The 20,330-nt window shown below is 37.3% G+C and overlaps 6 protein-coding genes across 9 annotated transcripts; 4 read left to right on the top strand and 2 right to left on the bottom strand.

Moving 5' to 3' along the window:
• Positions 1 to 2,085: 2,085 nt before the first annotated feature.
• LOC147942195 (uncharacterized) lies at positions 2,086 to 2,976 on the bottom strand. Its single transcript, XM_087455962.1, has 2 exons — positions 2,870 to 2,976; positions 2,086 to 2,749 (listed from the first exon to the last, which is right to left on the bottom strand). Exons 1-2 carry the CDS (start codon positions 2,974 to 2,976, stop codon positions 2,086 to 2,088), a joined length of 771 nt encoding a protein of 256 aa, XP_087312088.1.
• Positions 2,977 to 3,253: 277 nt separating this feature from the next.
• Positions 3,254 to 6,094, top strand: LOC147942194 (eukaryotic translation initiation factor 4B1-like). Its single transcript, XM_087455791.1, has 3 exons — positions 3,254 to 4,696; positions 5,188 to 5,613; positions 5,707 to 6,094. Exons 1-3 carry the CDS (start codon positions 3,528 to 3,530, stop codon positions 5,729 to 5,731), a joined length of 1,620 nt encoding a protein of 539 aa, XP_087311917.1. The 5' UTR covers positions 3,254 to 3,527; the 3' UTR covers positions 5,732 to 6,094.
• On the bottom strand, positions 6,054 to 8,035 carry LOC104710428 (uncharacterized). The gene is made up of 5 exons (XM_010427036.3): positions 7,526 to 8,035; positions 7,117 to 7,434; positions 6,964 to 7,038; positions 6,801 to 6,875; positions 6,054 to 6,702 (listed from the first exon to the last, which is right to left on the bottom strand). Exons 1-5 carry the CDS (start codon positions 7,937 to 7,939, stop codon positions 6,151 to 6,153), a joined length of 1,434 nt encoding a protein of 477 aa, XP_010425338.2. The 5' UTR covers positions 7,940 to 8,035; the 3' UTR covers positions 6,054 to 6,150.
• Positions 7,996 to 10,071, top strand: LOC147942193 (glycine-rich RNA-binding protein RZ1A-like). The gene is made up of 4 exons (XM_087455794.1): positions 7,996 to 8,257; positions 8,635 to 8,748; positions 9,072 to 9,690; positions 9,793 to 10,071. The coding sequence occupies exons 2-3, from the start codon at positions 8,638 to 8,640 to the stop codon at positions 9,672 to 9,674; spliced, it is 714 nt and encodes a 237-aa protein (XP_087311920.1). The 5' UTR covers positions 7,996 to 8,257; positions 8,635 to 8,637; the 3' UTR covers positions 9,675 to 9,690; positions 9,793 to 10,071.
• Positions 10,072 to 10,429: 358 nt separating this feature from the next.
• On the top strand, positions 10,430 to 12,853 carry LOC104790266 (GDSL esterase/lipase At3g26430). Of its 2 annotated transcripts, XM_087455793.1 has the most exons (6): positions 10,430 to 10,586; positions 11,220 to 11,417; positions 11,527 to 11,736; positions 11,840 to 12,009; positions 12,106 to 12,376; positions 12,463 to 12,853. In XM_087455793.1, the coding sequence occupies exons 3-6, from the start codon at positions 11,571 to 11,573 to the stop codon at positions 12,720 to 12,722; spliced, it is 867 nt and encodes a 288-aa protein (XP_087311919.1). In that variant the 5' UTR covers positions 10,430 to 10,586; positions 11,220 to 11,417; positions 11,527 to 11,570; the 3' UTR covers positions 12,723 to 12,853. The 2 variants fall into 2 exon arrangements, with proteins under 2 accessions (XP_087311919.1, XP_010514280.1); XM_010515978.3 differs by lacking the exon at positions 10,430 to 10,586 and having other exon boundaries at positions 11,085 to 11,417.
• Positions 12,854 to 14,108: 1,255 nt separating this feature from the next.
• Positions 14,109 to 17,571, top strand: LOC104790263 (uncharacterized). 3 transcript variants are annotated; one of them, XM_010515972.3, is made up of 14 exons: positions 14,109 to 14,381; positions 14,942 to 15,020; positions 15,114 to 15,225; positions 15,321 to 15,446; positions 15,550 to 15,654; positions 15,747 to 15,833; positions 15,937 to 16,052; positions 16,173 to 16,274; positions 16,363 to 16,476; positions 16,579 to 16,635; positions 16,726 to 16,846; positions 16,940 to 17,014; positions 17,113 to 17,148; positions 17,233 to 17,571. In XM_010515972.3, the coding sequence occupies exons 2-14, from the start codon at positions 14,998 to 15,000 to the stop codon at positions 17,344 to 17,346; spliced, it is 1,188 nt and encodes a 395-aa protein (XP_010514274.1). In that variant the 5' UTR covers positions 14,109 to 14,381; positions 14,942 to 14,997; the 3' UTR covers positions 17,347 to 17,571. The 3 variants fall into 3 exon arrangements, with proteins under 3 accessions (XP_010514274.1, XP_010514276.1, XP_010514275.1); XM_010515974.3 differs by having other exon boundaries at positions 14,208 to 14,415; XM_010515973.3 differs by lacking the exon at positions 14,109 to 14,381 and adding an exon at positions 14,493 to 14,791.
• The last annotated feature ends 2,759 nt before the right edge of the window (positions 17,572 to 20,330 follow it).

The raw sequence follows: 20,330 nt of genomic DNA, 5'->3' as shown, positions 1-20,330 counted from the left end.
TCACTCGGGAAGTAAAACCCATCATTACCTCAATCAAATCGTGGGATACGGGAGATATTCAGTTTCTCGAAATAATCGGTCGAAGATTAAAAGTCCCCCGAACTAATCAGCTCGAGAGACTTAGGGGGCAACTGTTGGTACCGCGATCGTTCACTTCGGGAGTTGGGGTACAGCCCAGTCCTCGAAGGAACGTGGGCCGGGGTTATAGGCGAAATGGCCCATTAAACATCAAACGAGAAGAATGGCGCGAGGTGAAGAGAGACACAAGCCACTTCGGAGCTCGGTAGATAGTCAAAGATTCCCCTAATCAATTGTATTAAATAACGCGAAATGTGCGGGATTTAATGATGAAAAATAAATGTTAGTAGGGAGTATATGTACGAATAGAGGGATGATTGTAAAGGGGGTCGAAAAACTTTTACTTGGCAATAACACATTACTCTCATTTCGCAATTGCAATATTTATTTTGTTATTTAGCTCGAAACTAGAACGGTGGTAATCACCCCCGCCCAATAACTCTCCGGAGATAGAAGAGTAAACTTCAGTTCTCACAACGTTCGCATCGCTGGAGCAACCACTTGGGGTGAAATTGTGATTTCAGTTCATAAGTATAAACCTAAACAACTGTTTTATGTTTTCTACTTTAATCTGGAAAGGAACACTCTCAAACGTGTTGAAATCAAAGGTTTTCGTGAAGCGGTTAAGTATAGATGTACCGCTTTTACCTTTGTAAACCACGTAGAGGATCTTGATGTTAATGATTTAAAACTGCTCAAGTCAGTCCATCCTCCACTAACGGAGCCAAACTATGCAGAAGAATAATTAGCACCAGATTCAGATTCAGACTGAGAACCTCGGAAGGAGGAGAAGACAGGGATGATGATTGGTGTCGGGTGAAAGCAATGATCTACACGTTTTGTTTTTGTCAACCTTAATTATCTGTCTGTCCGTTTATGGTCTTTTGATATGTAACCTTTTCATTTCAATGTTTGACTCGTTTCCCATTTTGTGAGGATTCATTCGTTTTATCGTTTATCTCCTTGCTAACGTTTGAATCAAACATCGTGTACAAACCGTTTGTCAGTTTTAATATTTTTAATTGTTCTAAGAGAATTTTCTTAGATGTTGGAAGAGTTCCTTCTCGAGTGTTTGAAAACCTGTGTTCTCTAAAGCTTGGCCTCGAGTTGTATTAATGATTTGATATTTCATTTTTGTGTCTTATTGTTTCGATTTCGTTTGTTTTGTTCGTTTTGGGACTCTAGTCTCGAAAAGATATGTTTCAAACAATTTACTAGTATTTCATTTGCTTATACAATCTCTTAATCTTTAATAGATATTGAGAAGCAAATTAATTTATCTCACAATCTCAAGTAAATCAAAAACAAATAAGAAAATCAATATACAAAAAATAATATACATTGAGTTGAGTTATCAAAATATAATATATAATTAAAATTTAACATCCTTCCGATTTCCCCGGCCCAAGAGATAAGTCTTTCAACATAAGAAACTTTTAGGATTACTTGAGTTGAGTTATCAAAATATTTGTACATTATATTATATCTAAAAATTTTGAATTAGAAAAAAAAGTCATCCGTTGATAATTATAACAATGATGTTTATTTTCATATGTATAAGTATAACTACCACATCAGTTAATACAATATTTAAAAAACCCCATGATGTTTGACTTTTCTATATATTTAAAAAAAAAATCTCATAATAATTTTAAATATGTAGAATGAGAAACATAATACGTTGAAAATTTGATATCAATAATTCCAGACTTAGCTTATTAACAAAACAGAAAAAGAAAGAAAATAAATAAAACATTCAATACATTAATATACAAACCAACATATCTAAAAGTTATTTAAAATATTAGTGTATAAGAAATTACACATAACTCTAGTTTTTTTTTTTTTTTTTGTCATCTGATATAATTAAAAGAAGAGTGTTCATACAAGGGAACAAGAAACAGAAACAAAAAGCAAAGAAACACTACCCCCACTTGATACTGAGGTCAATCGACCCTCCAAGTGAAACAGGTAGTAATAAAACCAAAATCTAGACCGAAACCACCATCAACGATCATCCGCACCATCTACTCGAACGTGATCCTGCAACCATGAGGGACCATGCAACGATAAGTATGATTGGAGCCTGCCCTCTCGCGTTACACTTTTAGCGATTGCACTTGCAACCTTATTCGCCGATTTAGCTACATGATGACACTCCCAAAACTCAAGACCTGATAAGAGCTCACGGATATCAGCCAACACCGAATCATATCGAGGCCAATCATACCGATTATTTATTGCAGCCACCGCTGCGGCATTGTCTATCACCACTTCAACCCGAGTAAAACGCAAAGTCTGTAAAGCCTCCAATGCCCAAAATAGACAACGTAAACAAGCCAGAATCTCAGTCTCAGTCCCAGGCAATGCAGCTCGTGCATGAAAGAGAACCTGTCCCTGATAATCTCTTGCAATCCACGCTCCCCCAATAGGTGTGGAATTACCGCGCCAAGATGACACCACATTGCACTTAACAAGTCCAACTTCAGGTCTTTTCCACCTCTCCTCTATCATTGGTTTCTTAACTTCCCATTGACGAGCTAACTCACCATCTAAAGCTTGAGCAGCAAACCAGTGCGAGGAATTGGTGAAGGCTCCGTTCACCATATCTCCAGATTTCCCACAACAACCATGGAATGGTTCGACGAGTCTCCTCTGGAATTCTGAAATCCTGCATTAAACCAACAACTATCTCCCAATTGTGCATCAAATCCGTTTCACTGAAACCACCTAAGGGCATAGGAATATTGGATAGGCTAAAGCTTGACGTGCCACTGAGCATGTAAATAACATATGGCAAATTGTCTCCTCAGTATGACCACACACCACACACTTAGTATCCACAGCTAAGCCTCTAGATGCTAATCGCTGTGCAACAGCCAAAGCGCCTGACAACATGCGCCAAAGGAATGTTTTAATTTTAGGCACTGTTTGCAGGCTCCAAACCTTAGCTTTCAAGGAATTATTGATATCAAATTTTTTATTTGTTGACCACAATTTTTTTTTGTTTAGTTTTTCGCCATTTGTTGATAACCATTTAAATGATAGATTTATGACCGATCATTTCATTAAAGTCAACCGTAAGTTTCTTATACATCGCGTGTGCTAACTAACACATTAAAAGTCCTCTCAGCTCTCTGTACTGACTGGTTCGTGTAACTCACTTGCTCCTCTTACGCGTGGCGAGTTAATTCTCCACCCATCTCTCCTTCGTTGAGAAGCATGCAACACATTAAAATTAATAAAAATAAAAGCTTCAAACAGAGAGAATAAATCCCAAATTTGTTTTTTTTTTCAATCTTCACGCAAAAGGAATAATAAAATTTTCTCTGACGGTTTCAAGCTCTCATCGGAACCCTAGATCTGTTACTTTTTCCGATTTTAATTTCGCTGTTTTTCCGATTCAGATCTGAGTGTGAATTTTTATCAGATTCTGATTTCATAATTTGATGTCGAAACCTTGGGGTGGGATTGGAATTGGGGCTTGGGCTGATGAAGCAGAGCGCGCCGATGAAGAACAAGCGGCGGAAGCTGCTTCTGCAACGGCGGATACACAGAGTTTTCCTAGCCTGAGAGAAGCTGCTGCGGCGACTGCGACTAATGCTAAGTCTAGGAAGATGAAGAAAATGAGTTTATCTGAGTTTGGTGGTTACACAGCACCTGGAGGTAGGAACTCTGTTGGATTGACTCACCAAGAGATTCTTCAATTACCCACTGGTCCGAGGCAACGCTCTGAAGATGAAATGCAACCTGGTCGTTTAGGTGGTGGGTTCTCTTCTTATGGTGGTGGTCGTTCTAGTGGTGGAGGTTCTGGGAGAATGGGGAGAGATCGTGATGATTCTGATGGCTCTTGGGGTGGTGGTGGAAGGAGACCTTACGGTGGTGGATTTGATGATGATAGGAGAGGGAATCAGTCTAGGGTTTCGGATTTTCCTCAACCTTCTAGGGCTGATGAGGTTGATGATTGGGGGAAAGCCAAGAAACCGCTTCCTTCTTTTGATCAAGGACGACAAGGTCGTTACGGTGGTGGTTTCGGAGGCGGCGGAGGAGATGGTGGGTTATCTGGAAGAGCTGATGGTGTTGATAATTGGGGTGCAGGGAAAAAGCAAGCAGCACCGGTTAGATCATCTACATTTGGGTCGAGTTTTGGTGATTCAGGCCGTGAATCTGACCGTTGGTCCAGAGGAGAAGTAGTCGGAGGTGGTGTTCAGGAGGAACGTCGTCGTTTGGCTCTGGAACCACGAAAGGTTGTTGTTGACTCAGGAGCGAGTGAGACTCCACCTGTTGTTGAGAAGACGAGTAAGCCTAACCCGTTTGGCGCTGCTAGACCGAGGGAAGAGATTTTGGCCGAGAAAGGTTTGGACTGGAAGAAGATTGACTCTGATATTGAGGCTAAGAAAGGAAGTTCTCAAACGAGTAGGCCTACGAGCGCCCATTCGAGCAGGCCTTCTAGTGCTCAGTCTAACAGGTCTGAGAGTTCAGGGTTGAATAATGTGGTGAAACCGAGACCAAAGGTCAATCCTTTTGGTGATGCTAAGCCTCGAGAAGTGTTGTTGGAGGAACAAGGGAAGGATTGGCGTAAAATGGATATGGAACTTGAGCATCGCAGAGTTGGCAGGTCCATTATTCATTTGGATTCTTTTTATTTTCACTGAGGATTGTGGATCTATTTCAATTCTATGTTGCTGTACTTATCTGAGTATTGAATCTGTTAATATTCTCATTTTGCTGCATGTTGATTTAAAGTAATATTTAACTGCTTGATATATATTTATGTAGTTGGATGAATTTCGGAGATGAAAACGTTTGGAACTGAGAACCTAAAATAGTTTGGCATGTATGCTTTATAGATTCCACATCCCTAATGGCTGTGTTTTGATGGGATTTGTATTTAGTTAGAGAGTCTTCATGTTTATTCTGCCTATCAGTGCATTGGTTGAGTTTCAGAGCCTGTTAGATATAGCTTCTGCTTGTTTCTCTTGGGTATGGTTTGTGCATGATATAGTCCCCATCTAGACTTCGAGATTGAACTTGCCTGTGATGCTTCTTTTTTTAACTTTATGACAGTCGGATACTGATCCCTGTGTTGTGAAAAAACAACTTTTCCAGGCCTGAAACAGATGAAGAGAAGATGTTGAAGGAAGAGATTGAAGAGCTAAGGAAAAAACTCGAGAAGGAATCCATTGCTCCAGAGATCAAGGATTCTGAAAAAGAACCCGGCAGTAATAATAATCAAAATGATTTACCGGAAATATTACGCGGGAAAGAGAAAGATCTTGAAATACTAACCCGTGAGTTGGACGACAAAGTCAGGTTCAGACAGAAACCAATTGAGAGGCCCGGGTCTGGTGCAGGTAGAACAGGAACATATTCAGAAAGATCACATTCCCGGGCTGGATCAATTGATGAAACTAAGAGTTTTGAATCCACTGAGAGACCCAGATCACGTGGTGCCGTTGATGCCTGGGTTAGACCCGTCGATGATCAGCGCAGAAACTTCCAAGGAAGCAAAGAGCCCGGTTTCTTCAGCAACAGGTTAGTTAGTCCATTACAATTGAAAAAACTCATTTTCTCTAATTTGGATGCATTTAGGCTCGTATTAATTTCTGAAGTCTCGGGTTTCGACAGGTCGTCCTCTAGGGAAGGTTGGTAAGAAGAAAACGAAGAACAACCAAATGTGGGATATGTTTAACTACTACTACACAGTTCCCAGATTTTGAAGAAGACTTAGAGAAGCGTTAATTTCATTAATAAATATTTATAAAAACCCTAATCTTTGTTCTTTTTTGTTGGTTCATCTTCGGAATCGGAGCGTCGTTGTTTTTTTTTTGGTCTTCTGCTCAGCGAAGGCGTGTGTGTCAAGAGAATATGTCTCTTCTGTTATATTTTAAGACTCTCTCGAATCTTATTTTTATATTTTTTGTAGTTAATCCTGCTTTCGTATCTCCTTCCTTTGTAATTTGTTAACACATTCATTTGCCAATAACTTTATTTGTATTGGAACAACAACAAGAAAGACAACGTTCAGGATAAAACCCAACAGAGTACAACAGAAATAAGATAACTTAGTGCTTACACATACTTTCCTCTATACTTAGGTTTTGGATCTTTAAAGGCTTTGGGATCAGTGTGAATCTGAGAAGAATCAATGGGTTTAAACACAGAGGAATGAATATTACCATCCTCTAACCACTTAAGATGATTCTCTCTAAACTCTAAATGCATTAAACGAGCAGCTTCTTTGATCTCTTCACTATAAGGCTCTACTTTCACCATAGTTAATAGAACCCGACTGTACCGCGAGCTCAGGATCTGTTCAGAGACCGCAACTAGCTTGAAACATGGGTGCTCAGGGAACTTAACCTCTCCACCAGTCTCATCTCTCAAAACCGGGAAGAAAAAGACAAGCCTGCCTTTCATTACCAGCATTCTTGCAGCAAGGTGAAGCAGATCATGAACACACTCAACTAGACTATATGCACCAGTGGATGGAATGTGATCTGTCCTTTTATCATCAGGGACAGTGTAAGGATCCACTGTTCCTCTTAGGATTTTCCGGCCACCAGATTTACGTCCACCAGCTCGAACCCCGTAAGGTGGATCACAGATAATTGCATCGAAGATCTAGATTGATGAATACATACAACTATAAACTCAGTGATCTCAACTCAATATGCGAGAGATAATAATAAAAGAACCAAGAGAGAGAGAGATAGCATTACCTCTTTTAGCCCGGACCGCCAAGGAGGAAGATTGTTATCCATTCTAAGTAGAGCAACTGGCATAGGTAATCCATACTACATAACCAACAACAGTATAAGAACCCGAGATATCAAAATGACCTGTTTGAAGAAGAAACATACAAGAAGAAGTTACACAACTAACCTGTTTGAAATTGCTCCAAACATTACAGTCTGGACCACGTCCATCACGCACTACTCTGATATCAATATCTGCACCCTAATACAACAACTCTTTTGTAAGTTTGAAACCACAAAAACGGGATCAAGAAACTGAGGTGAATAGTTAGTTGCAAACCATAGTCATTGCGCCAAACTGTGCAGCAGAGACAAGAATGCTCCCAGTACCAACGAAAGGATCATACACAAGTTTCCCCGATGTAGCTTTCGCTTGATTAGCCATTAAGAAAGCCATCTCAGCATCCATAGCAGTTGGGCCAAGGTAAGTACGAGATTTCAACTGAAATGTTGGTAAAAGCTTCCTATCAGCAAAACCAACCTCCCTCCCAAAAAAGATCCTTCTCTGTAGAATAGGTTGAAGTCCATTGTTCTCTTCAGATTCAATCATCTCCATTAGAAAAAAGTTGTGATCTGGATTCTTCAAGTTAACTCGACCCTAACAACAATATCAAATAACCAAAAAAAATCATATACCTATAAAAAGATAGACAACCAAAAGAGACTGAAACAAGAAAGTGGAATCAGACCTCAAATGGGATATAAGTAAGTGACTGGATTCGATCCTTCTGCTCTTCAAAAGTTAGAGCCTTTCCAAAAGTTTCAACAGAGATCCTAAAGGTTGAATCAGAAGTCAGAAACTGAAGCTTTCGAGAATCAGGGTAGCTAAGAATCGATTCTTTAAGCTCTTCATAGCAAGTTCCTTCACCCCAAAGCTCATACATTCCTTTCACCAATATGCTTCTCTTAGCGATGTTACGAGCGATTTCTTCAGATGAAAGCTGAACAAAGTGGAATGGAGTATCGTTATGGTGATGTTCAGGTAATCGCCATTGGAGTGACTCATTCTCTGCAATCTCTTCTCCGAAGAGTTCAGCTAAAGCTTCTACTTCTGGCTTTCTGAAGTCTAGTAGTCTGTGATAGAAGACACAGAGAAACCACATCTCTTCTTTCCCCAAATCCAAAACCCTAATTTGACGACAGAACTGAGAGGGAAGAAAACGAAGACGACGGCGATTAAAAGTCTAAAACCCCCTCTCTTAAAAACCCTTTTACATGGGCCTAACTAAGCCCATTTATTAGGCCCATTATTAAAGTAAAATGACGGAGATACCCCCGTTAGCTGTCGAATGCGATATATCGCGTTGTTTCCTTCCTTCTTCGCTTTGTGTGTTTTTGTCAAAGTTCGTCTGCTCCTTCTCCTCCTCTATTCAGAAAATTAGGGTTCCGTCGCAAATCGCGATCAGATCTCGAACTCTCTGGTATGATTACTAGTTTCTTCTTCCTTGTTTTACTATGAAGCATCGATTTGCTTGTATGTCATGTCTTCTTTTTTATTGTCGATCCTGATTCGAAATTTCTAGGGTTTACCATCGCGCAATTACGATTTATTGTTATGATGCTAGCTAGTAGATATCAATTAAGTTTTAGCTTCCTGGATACTACATCTCGTAAGTGCGAACCATGTTTAGGCAACGAGTTCAGAATTATTGTCTTGTAGCTGTGTATGTTTTCTGGATCTGCAGTGTTATGTTTCATCTTTAGCTCTTGTTTAGGGAATTATGTTGAACGCTTATTGTAATATTTATGGGACTCAGTCTTATTTACTACATCAAAAACATTTGTCTGGTTGTTGTAGAGGATGTCGGAAGATCCGGAGTACCGTTGCTTCATTGGTGGGCTTGCCTGGTCAACATCTGATCGTGGCCTCAGAGATGCTTTTGAGAAGTACGGTCACCTCGTTGAGGCCAAGGTAAATCTTTTTATCTCTCTTTTACAAGGTTTTCTATACTGTTCTGTTTGCTGTTACATTGAAGCTTTGGTTTGTTTGTTTTTTGGGGTTTGTGATTAAAACATTGAAGCTGATGTGTTTAGTTATCTTCATTTTCCTGCTCATTGCAAATCTGTTATTGGCGTTTCTGTTTTGTAATTTGATTGCTCAAGACTTTGAAGCTTTGATTGTTTTGTAATTTGTTCGTTTCCTTACCCTTTAAGTAATATAAACTTCATCATGTCTACCTGATTTCTGAGTGCCATAAATAGTATGAGAGATTAACCTTATCTATTGATACACAGGTGGTTCTGGACAAGTTCTCTGGTCGCTCACGTGGTTTTGGGTTCATCACTTTTGATGAGAAAAAAGCTATGGATGAAGCTATTACAGCAATGAATGGAATGGATTTAGATGGGCGAACTATAACTGTTGATAAAGCCCAGCCACATCAGGGTGGGTCAGGCAGAGATCATGATGGAGACCGCAGTCGTGATCGTGGATATGACCGTGATCGTAGCCGTCCCTCTGGTGGACGAGGTGGTGGAGATTGCTTTAAATGTGGCAAGCCTGGACATTTTGCCAGGGAGTGTCCTTCTGAAAGTAGTAGAGATGGTGGGGGAAGGTATAGCTCAAAGGACGATAGGTACAGTGCAAAGGATGATAGGTATGGTGCGAAAGATGATAGGTACGGTGGAAAGGAGGATAGGTACAGCTCAAAGGATGATAGGTACAGCTCAAAGGATGATAGGTATGGTAGTAGGGATGGTGGAGGTAGTCGCTATGGACCTGACCGCAGTGGAGAGCGTTCTGGAGGACGTAGCAGGGATGGTGGCAGCCGTGGAGGTCCAGGAGGTGAGAAGCACAGTCGTGCTCCATATGACCGCCCCAGAGGTGGTGGCTACTAGAATTCTATGCCAAAAGGTATGTGTATGCATTGGGTTAAACTTTTTTTCCATCATTATCTCTGCAAAGTTAAGTGCTTGTAAGACTTAAGTTTAAGTCACTTCATATTTTCTTTTGCAGTGAAAAGAAGTTGAAGGTTTCTGCTCTCGGCTCTCTTGTCAAGTGCGAAGTCAAAGTTACACTGGATGGTCTGTTTTCTTCAATGTATTTGGTTAAGCTCGAGAAAGAAGATGTGTGTCTATTTTGGCCCTAAACTCAAGAGTCGACTATGTTCCTAAAGTGCTCTCTCTCCTTTTGATATGTTGATCCCTATGGAAACCTTGTGCTTGGTTGGTTTGAGACAATTTGAGATGTGCTACTTTATGCTTATCGTAATGAAATGCGTGGGTTATCCCCCAACACCAAATTTGCAAAAAAGCCTCAGGTATGTGATTTGATTGATCTTTACGGAATATCATATCCAGGGTCAACATTTGGTAAAATTCAAATGTTGTTATATTTGGGGATATGCCGTTTATTGATTCTGGTAAACAATGATGCAGGATCATCTGATACTTGGGTTTAGCCGTGAAATATAACGGCTGGTCTATATAACTTGTGATGGGATTGGAATTTATACATTGATGACTGATACTTGGCTTCTGGAACTCAAACATCCCCTCACGAGTACATTTTTCAGGAAAAACAAAAAAAAAGAATGGTTCTTATGAAATTTTAGTGTCATGGTTCCAAGTCAAATCCAATAATTTCTTCAACTAAAGAAACCCAATGGATGGCTCGTCTAGAATATGCTCTCATGGTTTGTCTAGTCTTTATGGGTTCTTTCTTCGTGCCTCTTCGTTCTTCTGTCTCTTGCTCGTGGCCTGCCTTTGATTCCCTCATGCTCTAGCCTCGAGGAATTGGCACATTATACAGTATGTTGCTAATATAGTTAAATAAATAGGGTTTTTCATTAGTTCATCTATGTGCCTCGACTTACTTCCATAATTTGTATTGCATACTATCATAAGATTTAAGCATGCTATCATAAATTAAATAATTTGTCGGTCACATGAGTTGTGTCGGGTAAACATTGACTTTATTATCTTATAGAAAATGAATAGTATATGATTGACTAATTAATATAGATGCTTAATGCCACTTACTTTCATAATTCGTCTTGCATACATCCCTTAGATGTTCTTATGAGTTATACGACTTATGATGAGTAATGGAGTAAGCAATTTAACTTAAATGAAGAAGACTTTTAATTAGTAAGTCACATAAATTAAGTCTACTAACTAAGCAATTTAACAAAACTGAAGAAAGTCACATAAAGAACTAAGCAATTTTACATAATGACTTTGTAGGTCACATTAAAAAAGACTTAGTGAGCGACAAAAGTTGTGTAGTTATTTAGCGTAAACGTTCGAGAAGAGGGGGATATAATTCTCCCTCCTCTCTCGTACCACAGCCACACCCAAAATTTAAAGCTTTTTTTAACCAGTAGAAAGATTACAAAGAGAAAATGGAAACTAATGTCTTGTTAATAAATTTGGTATTGGTAGTAGGATCATCTCTCTTGCATCCAGGAGTTTGCTCTCCTTCTTACAGTTTCCCGGCGATATTCAACTTCGGCGACTCTAATTCCGACACAGGCGGACTCTCCGCCGCATTTGGACAAGCCCCTTTCCCAAATGGCCAAACCTTCTTCCACTCCCCTTCTGGTCGTTTCTCTGATGGTCGACTCATCATTGACTTCATAGGTTCTTTTCTTAGTTCTTACTCTGTTCAGACATTCATAAATTCCTCAAATTTTGTTAAAGTTTGAATCTTTAGTAAATTTCCCTCTGTCTTCTATTGTTGAAAATTCAGCGGAGGAGTTAGGGTTACCATACCTAAATGCTTTCTTGGACTCCATGGGTTCAAATTTCAGCCATGGTGCTAATTTCGCCACCGCTGGATCCACCGTCCGGCCACCGAACACCACCATTTCTCAGGGCGGTGCGAGTCCCATCTCTCTCGACGTTCAGTTGGTTCAATTCTCTGATTTCCTCACACGTTCACAACTCATTCGCAACCAAGGTACTTTAAAAGTTTCAACCTTTTTCATCCTAACCATATATACAAGAACAATGCTTGCAAAAAAAAGTTTCAACCTTTTGATCTGATTTGGTTTTACAAATAGGTGGAGTGTTTAAGCAACTACTTCCGAGAAAAGAGTACTTCTCTGAAGCATTGTACACATTTGACATCGGTCAGAACGATCTCACTGCTGGATTAAAACTCAACATGACTACAGAGCAAATCAAGGCTTATATTCCAGAAGTTCTTGATCAATTCTCCAACGCCATTCGTGTAAGCAAAAGAATTAAAAGTCTTTTTTATTCACATTGATACATAACTGTGATTAACTGAATTAACCAACCAACTTTCTTTTTAAAATTTCTGTAGAAAGTGTATAGTAAAGGAGGAAGAAGATTCTGGATACACAACACAGCTCCTCTTGGTTGTTTACCTTATGTTTTAGACAGGTTTCCAGTACCTGCTTCTCAAATCGACATTCACGGTTGTGCGATTCCGCGTAATGAGATTGCTCGGTTTTATAACTCTGAACTCAAAAGAAGAGTGATTGGATTAAGAAAAGAGCTTTCTAAAGCTGCATTTACTTATGTTGATGTCTACTCTATCAAGCTCACTCTCATCACTCAAGCCAAGAAACTCGGTATTTTGAATGAACCTTTTTGATGTTTAGATCTGTACTGATGATGGTTTTATTGATTCTAATGTTTGAATTTGGTGGTGATGTAGGTTTTAGATATCCGTTGATAGCTTGTTGTGGACATGGTGGGAAGTACAATTTCAGCAATAATATAAGATGTGGAGCTAAAGTTATGGTGAAAGGGAAAGAGGTCGTGCTTGCTAAGTCTTGTAACGACGTGTCGTTTAGAGTTAGCTGGGACGGCATACATTTCACTGAAACGGCAAACAAATGGATCTTTCAGCAAATAAACAGCGGGGCGTTTTCGGATCCTTCTCTTCCCGTTAAGTTTGCCTGCACTACTAGATAAAAGAAAAATCATATGACCAAAGTGTCCCTTGTGGATGGGGACTAATAAAAGCTATTGCCTATTTGGAATATTTGTTTTTGGGTCAAATTGTAAGAAAATTCTCATGAAAATGAAATTGCAACTACCTGTCATATTGTATTTGTATTTGCTTATTCTTTTTTAGAATGAAGTGACACGTATCCAATGAAATTCATTAAAAATGTTAGAGATATTAATTAGGTTTTGATTAATCGCAGAACTTGATTTTATATTGATAAACATTTGGAACAGAAGTTGAACCCTGTTTTAGGTCGGTAGAACATACATACTCTCGAAAGCAATAAACGAACATGATTCGGAAAGAGAAATTTGAATTCGAACATAAACCGAAAAATATTCAAAGGGTCCTAAATATTAGAGTAGAAACTTTTAATTCAAAACCAATTGACAATAACTAAAAAAATTTATATTGTATATTTTATATATTAGTCAGGATCTTGTCTAACTTCCAATATGAGATATTGTTATTCTTAATAGATTCGTTTAAAATAATAGTGTTTCTACCCATAAATCTTGGTGTTTTCGAGCAAGGATGGATCAATGGACCAAATTTGGATCAGGACAAAGTGTTAATCCGATACCATATTATACTATACGTACTATTTAAGTCAACTTCTAATATGGAATATGAGTATATCCTAATACTAAATCGGAACTCAATCCAAATTTAAAGAAAAAATTCATCTTTGATCTTTTAAACCTGATCCATATAAGTTGTGAGTATGGACTATTTAACAGGAAACAACAGTCATCATCACCAATTCGAAACAACGATCTCAATGACTGTTGAGAAACTCTTGGCATATATGCCATAGTGAAAATAAGCGTTTTTTTTTGTCAACAGCTGTAAAAAAAAATCTACTGTTTTTATGAGTCAAGAGATGAATGGATTACTAATGAGATTATTGCTTTCGCTTCCCCATACGATATATACACTAGAAATAAAACCAACCCAACTCGAAAACATCTCTGACTCATTTTTTGTTTTGATCCCATTTTTCTCTAATTGCCAAAATAAGTGATTATAATGCTAAAAAGACTAAATACACACTTATATTAACTTCTTACCAATCGCCACATTGACACTCATTTTTTTCTTATTATTGTATCAACAACATATGCTTTCGTCCTCTCCACTTCACCTAAGACCCATCTATATTCAGAAAGGTTAATCATGTCATTCACGAAAATTATTAATTATATTTATTCCACCTTAACTAAAGCCACGAATCACCTTGGGGATGTTAATTATATAATGAACCACACATAATTCGCCACGTGGAAAATATAAAAGAGCGTGGACTACACCGTCTTCTTCCAGTCTGGCTGCTTCCACGAGGCCTCTTTACAATAAGTCAACTCCCACAATAATACCGTGCATCGCGTCACACCTGATTACAGCTTCTCAACTATGTTCCCATCTTCTTCTTCTTCTTCTTCTTCGTATTTGTTTTTAATTGTTTTTATTTGATTATCAAAAACTCGTGAAAAACTATATAACATATCTCAGACTCAGACCCTATTAGGAAAATAAAAATTCTCAGACTTGATCGAATTTTTCGAAGAAGACGACGAAATTTGTTTTTTAGATTTTTGTTTTCTATATTCTCCCTCCTGGTGGTAAATTTTTATTCTTTAGTTTGCATTAATAAACGTACGTATATCACATATCTTTAATTCTTTGTTGCTTGATCCAATTATTTAAGTCTATTTAAATTCTCGTTTTAACGTGTCTTTCTGTATTATCTTGTTAACCCTTTCTTATATCTGATTCTAGAAATTTTCATCTCTTTATAAGTTTCGTTTCTTTGCCCAGATTAAGTTCATATAAGTAACTAGAGATGATGTTTTAAAAGTAAAGAAGAGTTCATAACTTGTGAATTCTTCTTTGTTCTTATTTTGTTTGATTACGCGTTACCGGCGTACGTAATTTATTTATTACAAAGAAAGCTCAAATTATATACATATATATTTTGAGATATATACATCTTTTTTTATTTTTAATCTTTCTTGACCAGAGTTTCAATTAGGTTTGTTTGTATCTTTCTTACTGTTTAAGCAAAATCACTCTCAATTTTGTATTTTTTCTTTCCTCTTTTACTTTGATGTCAATATGAGAATTTGATCTGAATCTACAAAACCTTCCTTTTTTTTAATACTATTTTTACTTGATCATGCAGATATTTAAAGTCTGGGAGACTTAGGTGATATTGGTCAACTTAACCAGTTTCAGAACATGGCAAACAACTCATTACGTTGGTTTGTGGCTTTAACCAGATTCTTTGACTCTTTGAGTTTCATTATGAAAGAGATGATGATTAGTGATTTATAATTATCCATTTCTTTTTGCAGTTCGATTAGTAAAAAACCGAATGACGGTATGATGCTCATAATAGCGATTTTCGCGGGAATAGTTATCGGATTTCTATTAGGAATATCTTTCCCTACATTGTCACTAACTAAGGTATAAGCTTTTTAGATGTTAGTTTCTTTCAAACATTAATGTTTTTGGTGTGATTTTTGTAAAAATGTTTATTTTATATATTTTTTTTTTGTCAGATGAATTTTCCAGCAAGCATACTTCCTTCTGTTGCTAATGTTTATATAGAAAATGAGAAAGCAGAGAATTCACCTAGGAGAAGTCCAAAAATTGAGTTTAATTCAAGTGGTCCAGCACATCATAAGGCATGTTTTTTTTTTTGTTTCTCCCTTGTGAACATATATATATATATATATGACTCATCTTGTGGGATAAGTTTACAAGACTTATTGTTTGGATATTGTGCAGATTTGGGTTCCAACTAATCCTCGAGGTGCAGAGATGTTAGCTCCAAGTATTGTAGCAGCCGAATCAGATTTTTACTTACGAAGATTATGGGGATTGCCTAAAGATGTATAACATCATGTGGTTTTGTTTAGTAATCTTTAACTCAAATCTTTGATTAACTTGTCTCTGAATCTTGTTTTTTTTTTGTGTTTCTTTAGGATTTACCAGTTGTGAAGCCTAAGTATCTTGTTGCTTTTACTGTTTCTTATAAACAGAGAAAAAACATCGATGCTTGCATCAAAAAAGTATGTCTCTCTTTCTCTCTCTCTAGTGTTCTGTTTCCACTTTCTTCTAATCTTTCAGCAAAACCTATAAAAGCTAACTAAAGATATTTTACTCTCTCAATAGTTCTCAGATAACTTCACTATTGTTCTGTTTCATTACGATGGGAAAACCTCCGAATATGACGAATTTGAATGGTCTAAGCGGGCGATACATGTGAGCGTACCTAAGCAAACCAAGTGGTAATTAACAAACACTTCTCTTACTTACTACATGTTACAAACACTTCTCTTACTTATTTCTCCACTTTTCATTGATCTTAAGCTTTTAATAAAACTTTTGAATATGTTTTCATTTTGAAGGTGGTATGCTAAAAGGTTTTTGCATCCTGATATCATAGCACCGTATGAATATATATTCATTTGGGACGAAGATCTTGGTGTTGAAAACTTTGACGCAGAAGAGTAAGTACTCTGCTTCTTTTGATTATGTTATCTATCTCCAAGAAACTCAATCAGAAAATCCTAAAAACTGTTTCCTACATCATCGCAGGTACATCAAGGTAGTAAAGAAGCATGGTCTAGAAATATCGCAACCCGCTGTAGAATCAAAGAAATCAATTACATGGAAGATAACAAAGCGAATACCCGGAGTTGAAGTTCACAAGTAAACAAAATGAACTCTTAGTTTTAAACTGTTAAAGCCAAGGTTTAAAGTAAATAAATTAACTCAACTAAAAACGTGTTTTGTTCCAAATGCTTTCATCAGAGAAGTCGAAGAGCGACCAGGCCGCTGCAAAAATCCTCACCTACCTCCTTGTGCAGGGTATGGACCTCATTTGTCAAAACCAACAATTCATATACCTAAGTATTTTAATTTTCTTGATCTGATAGGTTTCAAACTGTTCGTTATTAGGTTTATAGAGATTATGGCTCCAGTTTTCTCAAGAGATTCATGGCGTTGCGTGTGGCATATGATACAGAATGACTTGGTTCACGGTTGGGGTCTTGACTTCGCTCTAAGAAAATGTGTCGAGGTTTAGATACAAATACAATCTCTTCACAAAAGCACATATTGTATATAATTTCACTATAAGAAAAAACATTGATTTCTTGATACAATAAAACAGCCTGCACATGAGAAGATTGGTGTTGTGGATTCTCAATGGATCATTCATCAAAAGATTCCTTCTCTAACTGGCCAGGTTATAAACTGATCCTTCTATACTCAAACTAGTTTAGTTACTACCTTCTTGGTTCATAAATTTTGACTATGAAGGTGATCTCTTTATACATTGATCAGGGAACTGCACAGGAGGGGAAAACCGCGTTCCAAGGGGTAATAGCTCAACTGCAACTATTTGCGTTATCGACCGAGTCTATTGTTGTTAATTTCTGAAATATATTACATGTTTTTGGTCAGGTAAGGGAGAGATGTAAACGGGAATGGACAATGTTTCAGAAAAGAATGACGCGGTCAGAGCAGAAGTATCTGAAAGAAATTGCATCTGCATCTTCAAATGCTACTCGTACATAAACCAAAAGAGCAGTGGAGGAACTGAAATAACAAACTTTAGTCTTCAGATAGCATTTCGAGTAAAAAGAGAAATAGAATGTTGATATGATGATTGAGCACATATCCAAATATGTATACACATACACACACACACACACCAATACACATTCTTTGAAAAGAACTAGATAGCTCTGTTCTAGAAACACTTGCAAGTCTTACAACAGTTAATAAAGTTCTTTTCAAACTCTTCATTTCTATATATACAATTCTTATGCAAGTACCCGGCAAAAGATACAAAGGAAGATGAACAGCTGCGAAACTCAATTCTTGAAAGTGTTATACTCTTTAGGAAGCATATCGAAAAGATCCCTACAAATCTCTTAGGATTCAAGAAATGAACAAAACTCACTCTATATCATAGTTGATGAGTAAACAAATATTGAAACGTTTCAATCAAGAATAAGCACCATGACTCCATGAGACCCTAAAATCCCTAAACCAAAATCACTGGTACAGATACTATGAAGTAAATCGAGCTTTTCATTTCAAATTCGAGTGAAAAATCAAAACTTTAATGGAGGGGAAGCACAGAAAAAAAAAAAAAAACGCCGCCGCAAAAAAATCAGAAGTCTTATTATATATAGTAGTGTCCGTTAGCCCGGAGCGGATATCCACTTTTTTTGGTATCCGCATCCGTATCCGTATCCATATCCGTTTTATCCGTAATTTATTATTCGTATTCGTATCCGAAAATTTTGGATATTCGTTATTCGGATATCCGTTAAAAATTCGAATATCCGCGAATATTCGTGGATATCCGTAAAATAAAAAATAAAACAAAAATTATGTATTTTGAACTTAAATACAGCATATTTTGTATAAAATACCTTATATTTGGACAAAAATACCGGATATCTAAATACCGGATATCCGTGAAAAACAAATATCCGTTTTAAAATTTAGCATAATCCGTATCCGTATATAATAAATGATATTTAGTAAAAAGCGGATATCCGTTATCCGTTTAAAAATTTAGCACTATCCGTATTCGTATTCGTATCCGTTTTCTTTGTTATTTCACTATTCGTATTCGTATCTGTTTGTCCGGATATCCGTTTTTTTGGAGCGGATTCGGATACGGATACGAATATTCGCGGATATCGGATAATAATGTCAGGCCTAGTGTCCGTTGTCTTCTCCCATCATCATCCACCACATTTTAGCTCCCTAACCAACCGGTATATTACAAACTTTTAAATCTCCGGCTATGTAGTAAACCAGAGGTTAACTTTGTATCATACGCCGATCGTCGGGAAAAGCCCATAAACCGGAGTATTAACTTAAAAATATCAGTATAAATTGTCAGCTTTAACGACAGTATCAATATCACACAACAACCAATTCAAGAAATTAAAAGGAGAATTACAAAACCACTAATTCATGGATAGGAGTGCAAAAATATGAATTTTGATTTTTGAGTGGGAAAGATGATAAAAAAAAAATAACAGGTTTTTCTAAGAAATTTAAGTGTGTCCCATTACGTGGTTTTACAGCACGTGACGATTGTGGGCTATTTTCTAAAAATGGGCTTTGCTTAAGTAAGGTCCATCTATATGGAATCTTCCTAATTTGTTTTACTTTTTTTTCCACAAATAGAATATAAATTGATTAAACTAAATCTTTACAAAGAGAGTGACTAAACCAAGGATGCTTCAATACAGTTTCAGTGTAATATAATTTATCAATAGAACCAAATTTAGCTAATGAATGTGCTACACTATTACATTCTCTTTTGGTGAAAGTAAAATAAACTTGAGACAATTTTGAAGACCAAACTCTTATATCACTTAATAGGTTTGTTAGTGAAGCATTTAGGAGTTGACCATTAACTGTTTTGATTAGAACTTCACAATCGCCTTCAAAAACAATTGATTGATATCCTCTGATCCATGCTTGTTGTATCGCGATTAAAAGACTCATTGTTTCAGCCTCTAGAGGAGATCCTGCATGACTTAGTCTTGTTGCACCCCATACTACAGCTTCACTTTGATTATTTCGAAATATCCACCCGCTTGTTGCCCGTTTTATGGTATAATCATAACTCGCATCAAAATTGCACTTAAGAGACGGATATGCAGGAGGTAACCAAGTGGTAGTGTTCGCTCTTGATGCAGAGGGTGTTGCTACATAGGTTGTCAAGTTACTGATCCATTCCTTTGTATCCGACTTTGCTTGTAAAACTATTTTGGTTACACTCTCACGGAAATTATCAAAAACCTGATTGTTTCTTGCCTTCCAAATACGCCATAGTAGGAAAAAGGTATCAGAGAATCAAAAAGTTGATTAGTTTGGGAAGAGAAAGAGATTATTTGAGAGATACATTCCTCTGCAGTTGATGGTAATTGGTTTATATTTAAGGAATTATTGGCAGCTAGTTTCCATGTCATTTGAGCAAAAGGGCATGAAAATAATGCATGTTGAATTGTTTCCTCTGTTTGGTGGCATCTTGGACATAAAGCATCAATATTCATGCCTCTTGTCCTTAGTCTAGTTGTGGTTGGTATAGCTCTTGATACTATGTGCCAGAGGAAGTGTTTAATCTTCGGTAGTAGCCGTAGTTTCCAGATCTTGTTCTTGAGTTCCACTGATCCGTGTGGTATATTTGGGACTACACCTGGGTCGAAAGGATAATGTGTGATAAACCAGTACCCAGATTTAACCGAGTAGTCACCTGATCGTGTGTAGTTCCAGATGAGTTTGTCCGGTTGCTCCACTTGAGATAAGTATATGTTTTGGATTAAATCATGTTCCTGAGTGACCAAGGAAGAAATTTTTTGGTAGTTCCAAGTTCTAGTACTGCCATTTTTGGAAATTATAGACTCTAGTGATGCAGGACATTGTGGAGATAGTGTTTGAACTACTCTAGGTGGATGAGTATTTATAAAATTTTCAACACCTAAACGGATAGTGTTACCATCTCCCACAATATAACGAGTTCCTTTCTT

The sequence above is a fragment of the Camelina sativa genome, chromosome 6 (assembly GCF_030686135.1).
Source record: "Camelina sativa cultivar CO46 ecotype springtype chromosome 6, ASM3068613v1".
Taxonomy (NCBI): Eukaryota; Viridiplantae; Streptophyta; class Magnoliopsida; order Brassicales; family Brassicaceae; genus Camelina; species Camelina sativa.
This window is presented reverse-complemented; position numbering and strand designations above follow the sequence as displayed.

Coding starts and splice junctions, on each gene's coding strand:
- LOC147942195 (XM_087455962.1), bottom strand. CDS start 2,976: ATGTTGTCAGGCGCTTTGGCTGTTGCACAGCGATTAGCATCTAGAGGC. Junction 2,750..2,869: donor GAGGAGACAATTTGCCATAT/GTTATTTACATG, acceptor GGTTTAATGCAG/GATTTCAGAATTCCAGAGGA.
- LOC147942194 (XM_087455791.1), top strand. CDS start 3,528: ATGTCGAAACCTTGGGGTGGGATTGGAATTGGGGCTTGGGCTGATGAA. Junction 4,697..5,187: donor GAGCATCGCAGAGTTGGCAG/GTCCATTATTCA, acceptor CAACTTTTCCAG/GCCTGAAACAGATGAAGAGA. Junction 5,614..5,706: donor CCCGGTTTCTTCAGCAACAG/GTTAGTTAGTCC, acceptor GGGTTTCGACAG/GTCGTCCTCTAGGGAAGGTT.
- LOC104710428 (XM_010427036.3), bottom strand. CDS start 7,939: ATGTGGTTTCTCTGTGTCTTCTATCACAGACTACTAGACTTCAGAAAG. Junction 7,039..7,116: donor AGTTTGGCGCAATGACTATG/GTTTGCAACTAA, acceptor TTGTTGTATTAG/GGTGCAGATATTGATATCAG. Junction 6,876..6,963: donor TTTGGAGCAATTTCAAACAG/GTTAGTTGTGTA, acceptor TTGGTTATGTAG/TATGGATTACCTATGCCAGT.
- LOC147942193 (XM_087455794.1), top strand. CDS start 8,638: ATGTCGGAAGATCCGGAGTACCGTTGCTTCATTGGTGGGCTTGCCTGG. Junction 8,749..9,071: donor GTCACCTCGTTGAGGCCAAG/GTAAATCTTTTT, acceptor ATTGATACACAG/GTGGTTCTGGACAAGTTCTC.
- LOC104790266 (XM_010515978.3), top strand. CDS start 11,180: ATGGAAACTAATGTCTTGTTAATAAATTTGGTATTGGTAGTAGGATCA. Junction 11,737..11,839: donor ACAACTCATTCGCAACCAAG/GTACTTTAAAAG, acceptor TTTTACAAATAG/GTGGAGTGTTTAAGCAACTA. Junction 12,010..12,105: donor AATTCTCCAACGCCATTCGT/GTAAGCAAAAGA, acceptor AAATTTCTGTAG/AAAGTGTATAGTAAAGGAGG.
- LOC104790263 (XM_010515972.3), top strand. CDS start 14,998: ATGGCAAACAACTCATTACGTTG. Junction 15,447..15,549: donor GTGGTCCAGCACATCATAAG/GCATGTTTTTTT, acceptor GATATTGTGCAG/ATTTGGGTTCCAACTAATCC. Junction 16,053..16,172: donor GTACCTAAGCAAACCAAGTG/GTAATTAACAAA, acceptor TTCATTTTGAAG/GTGGTATGCTAAAAGGTTTT.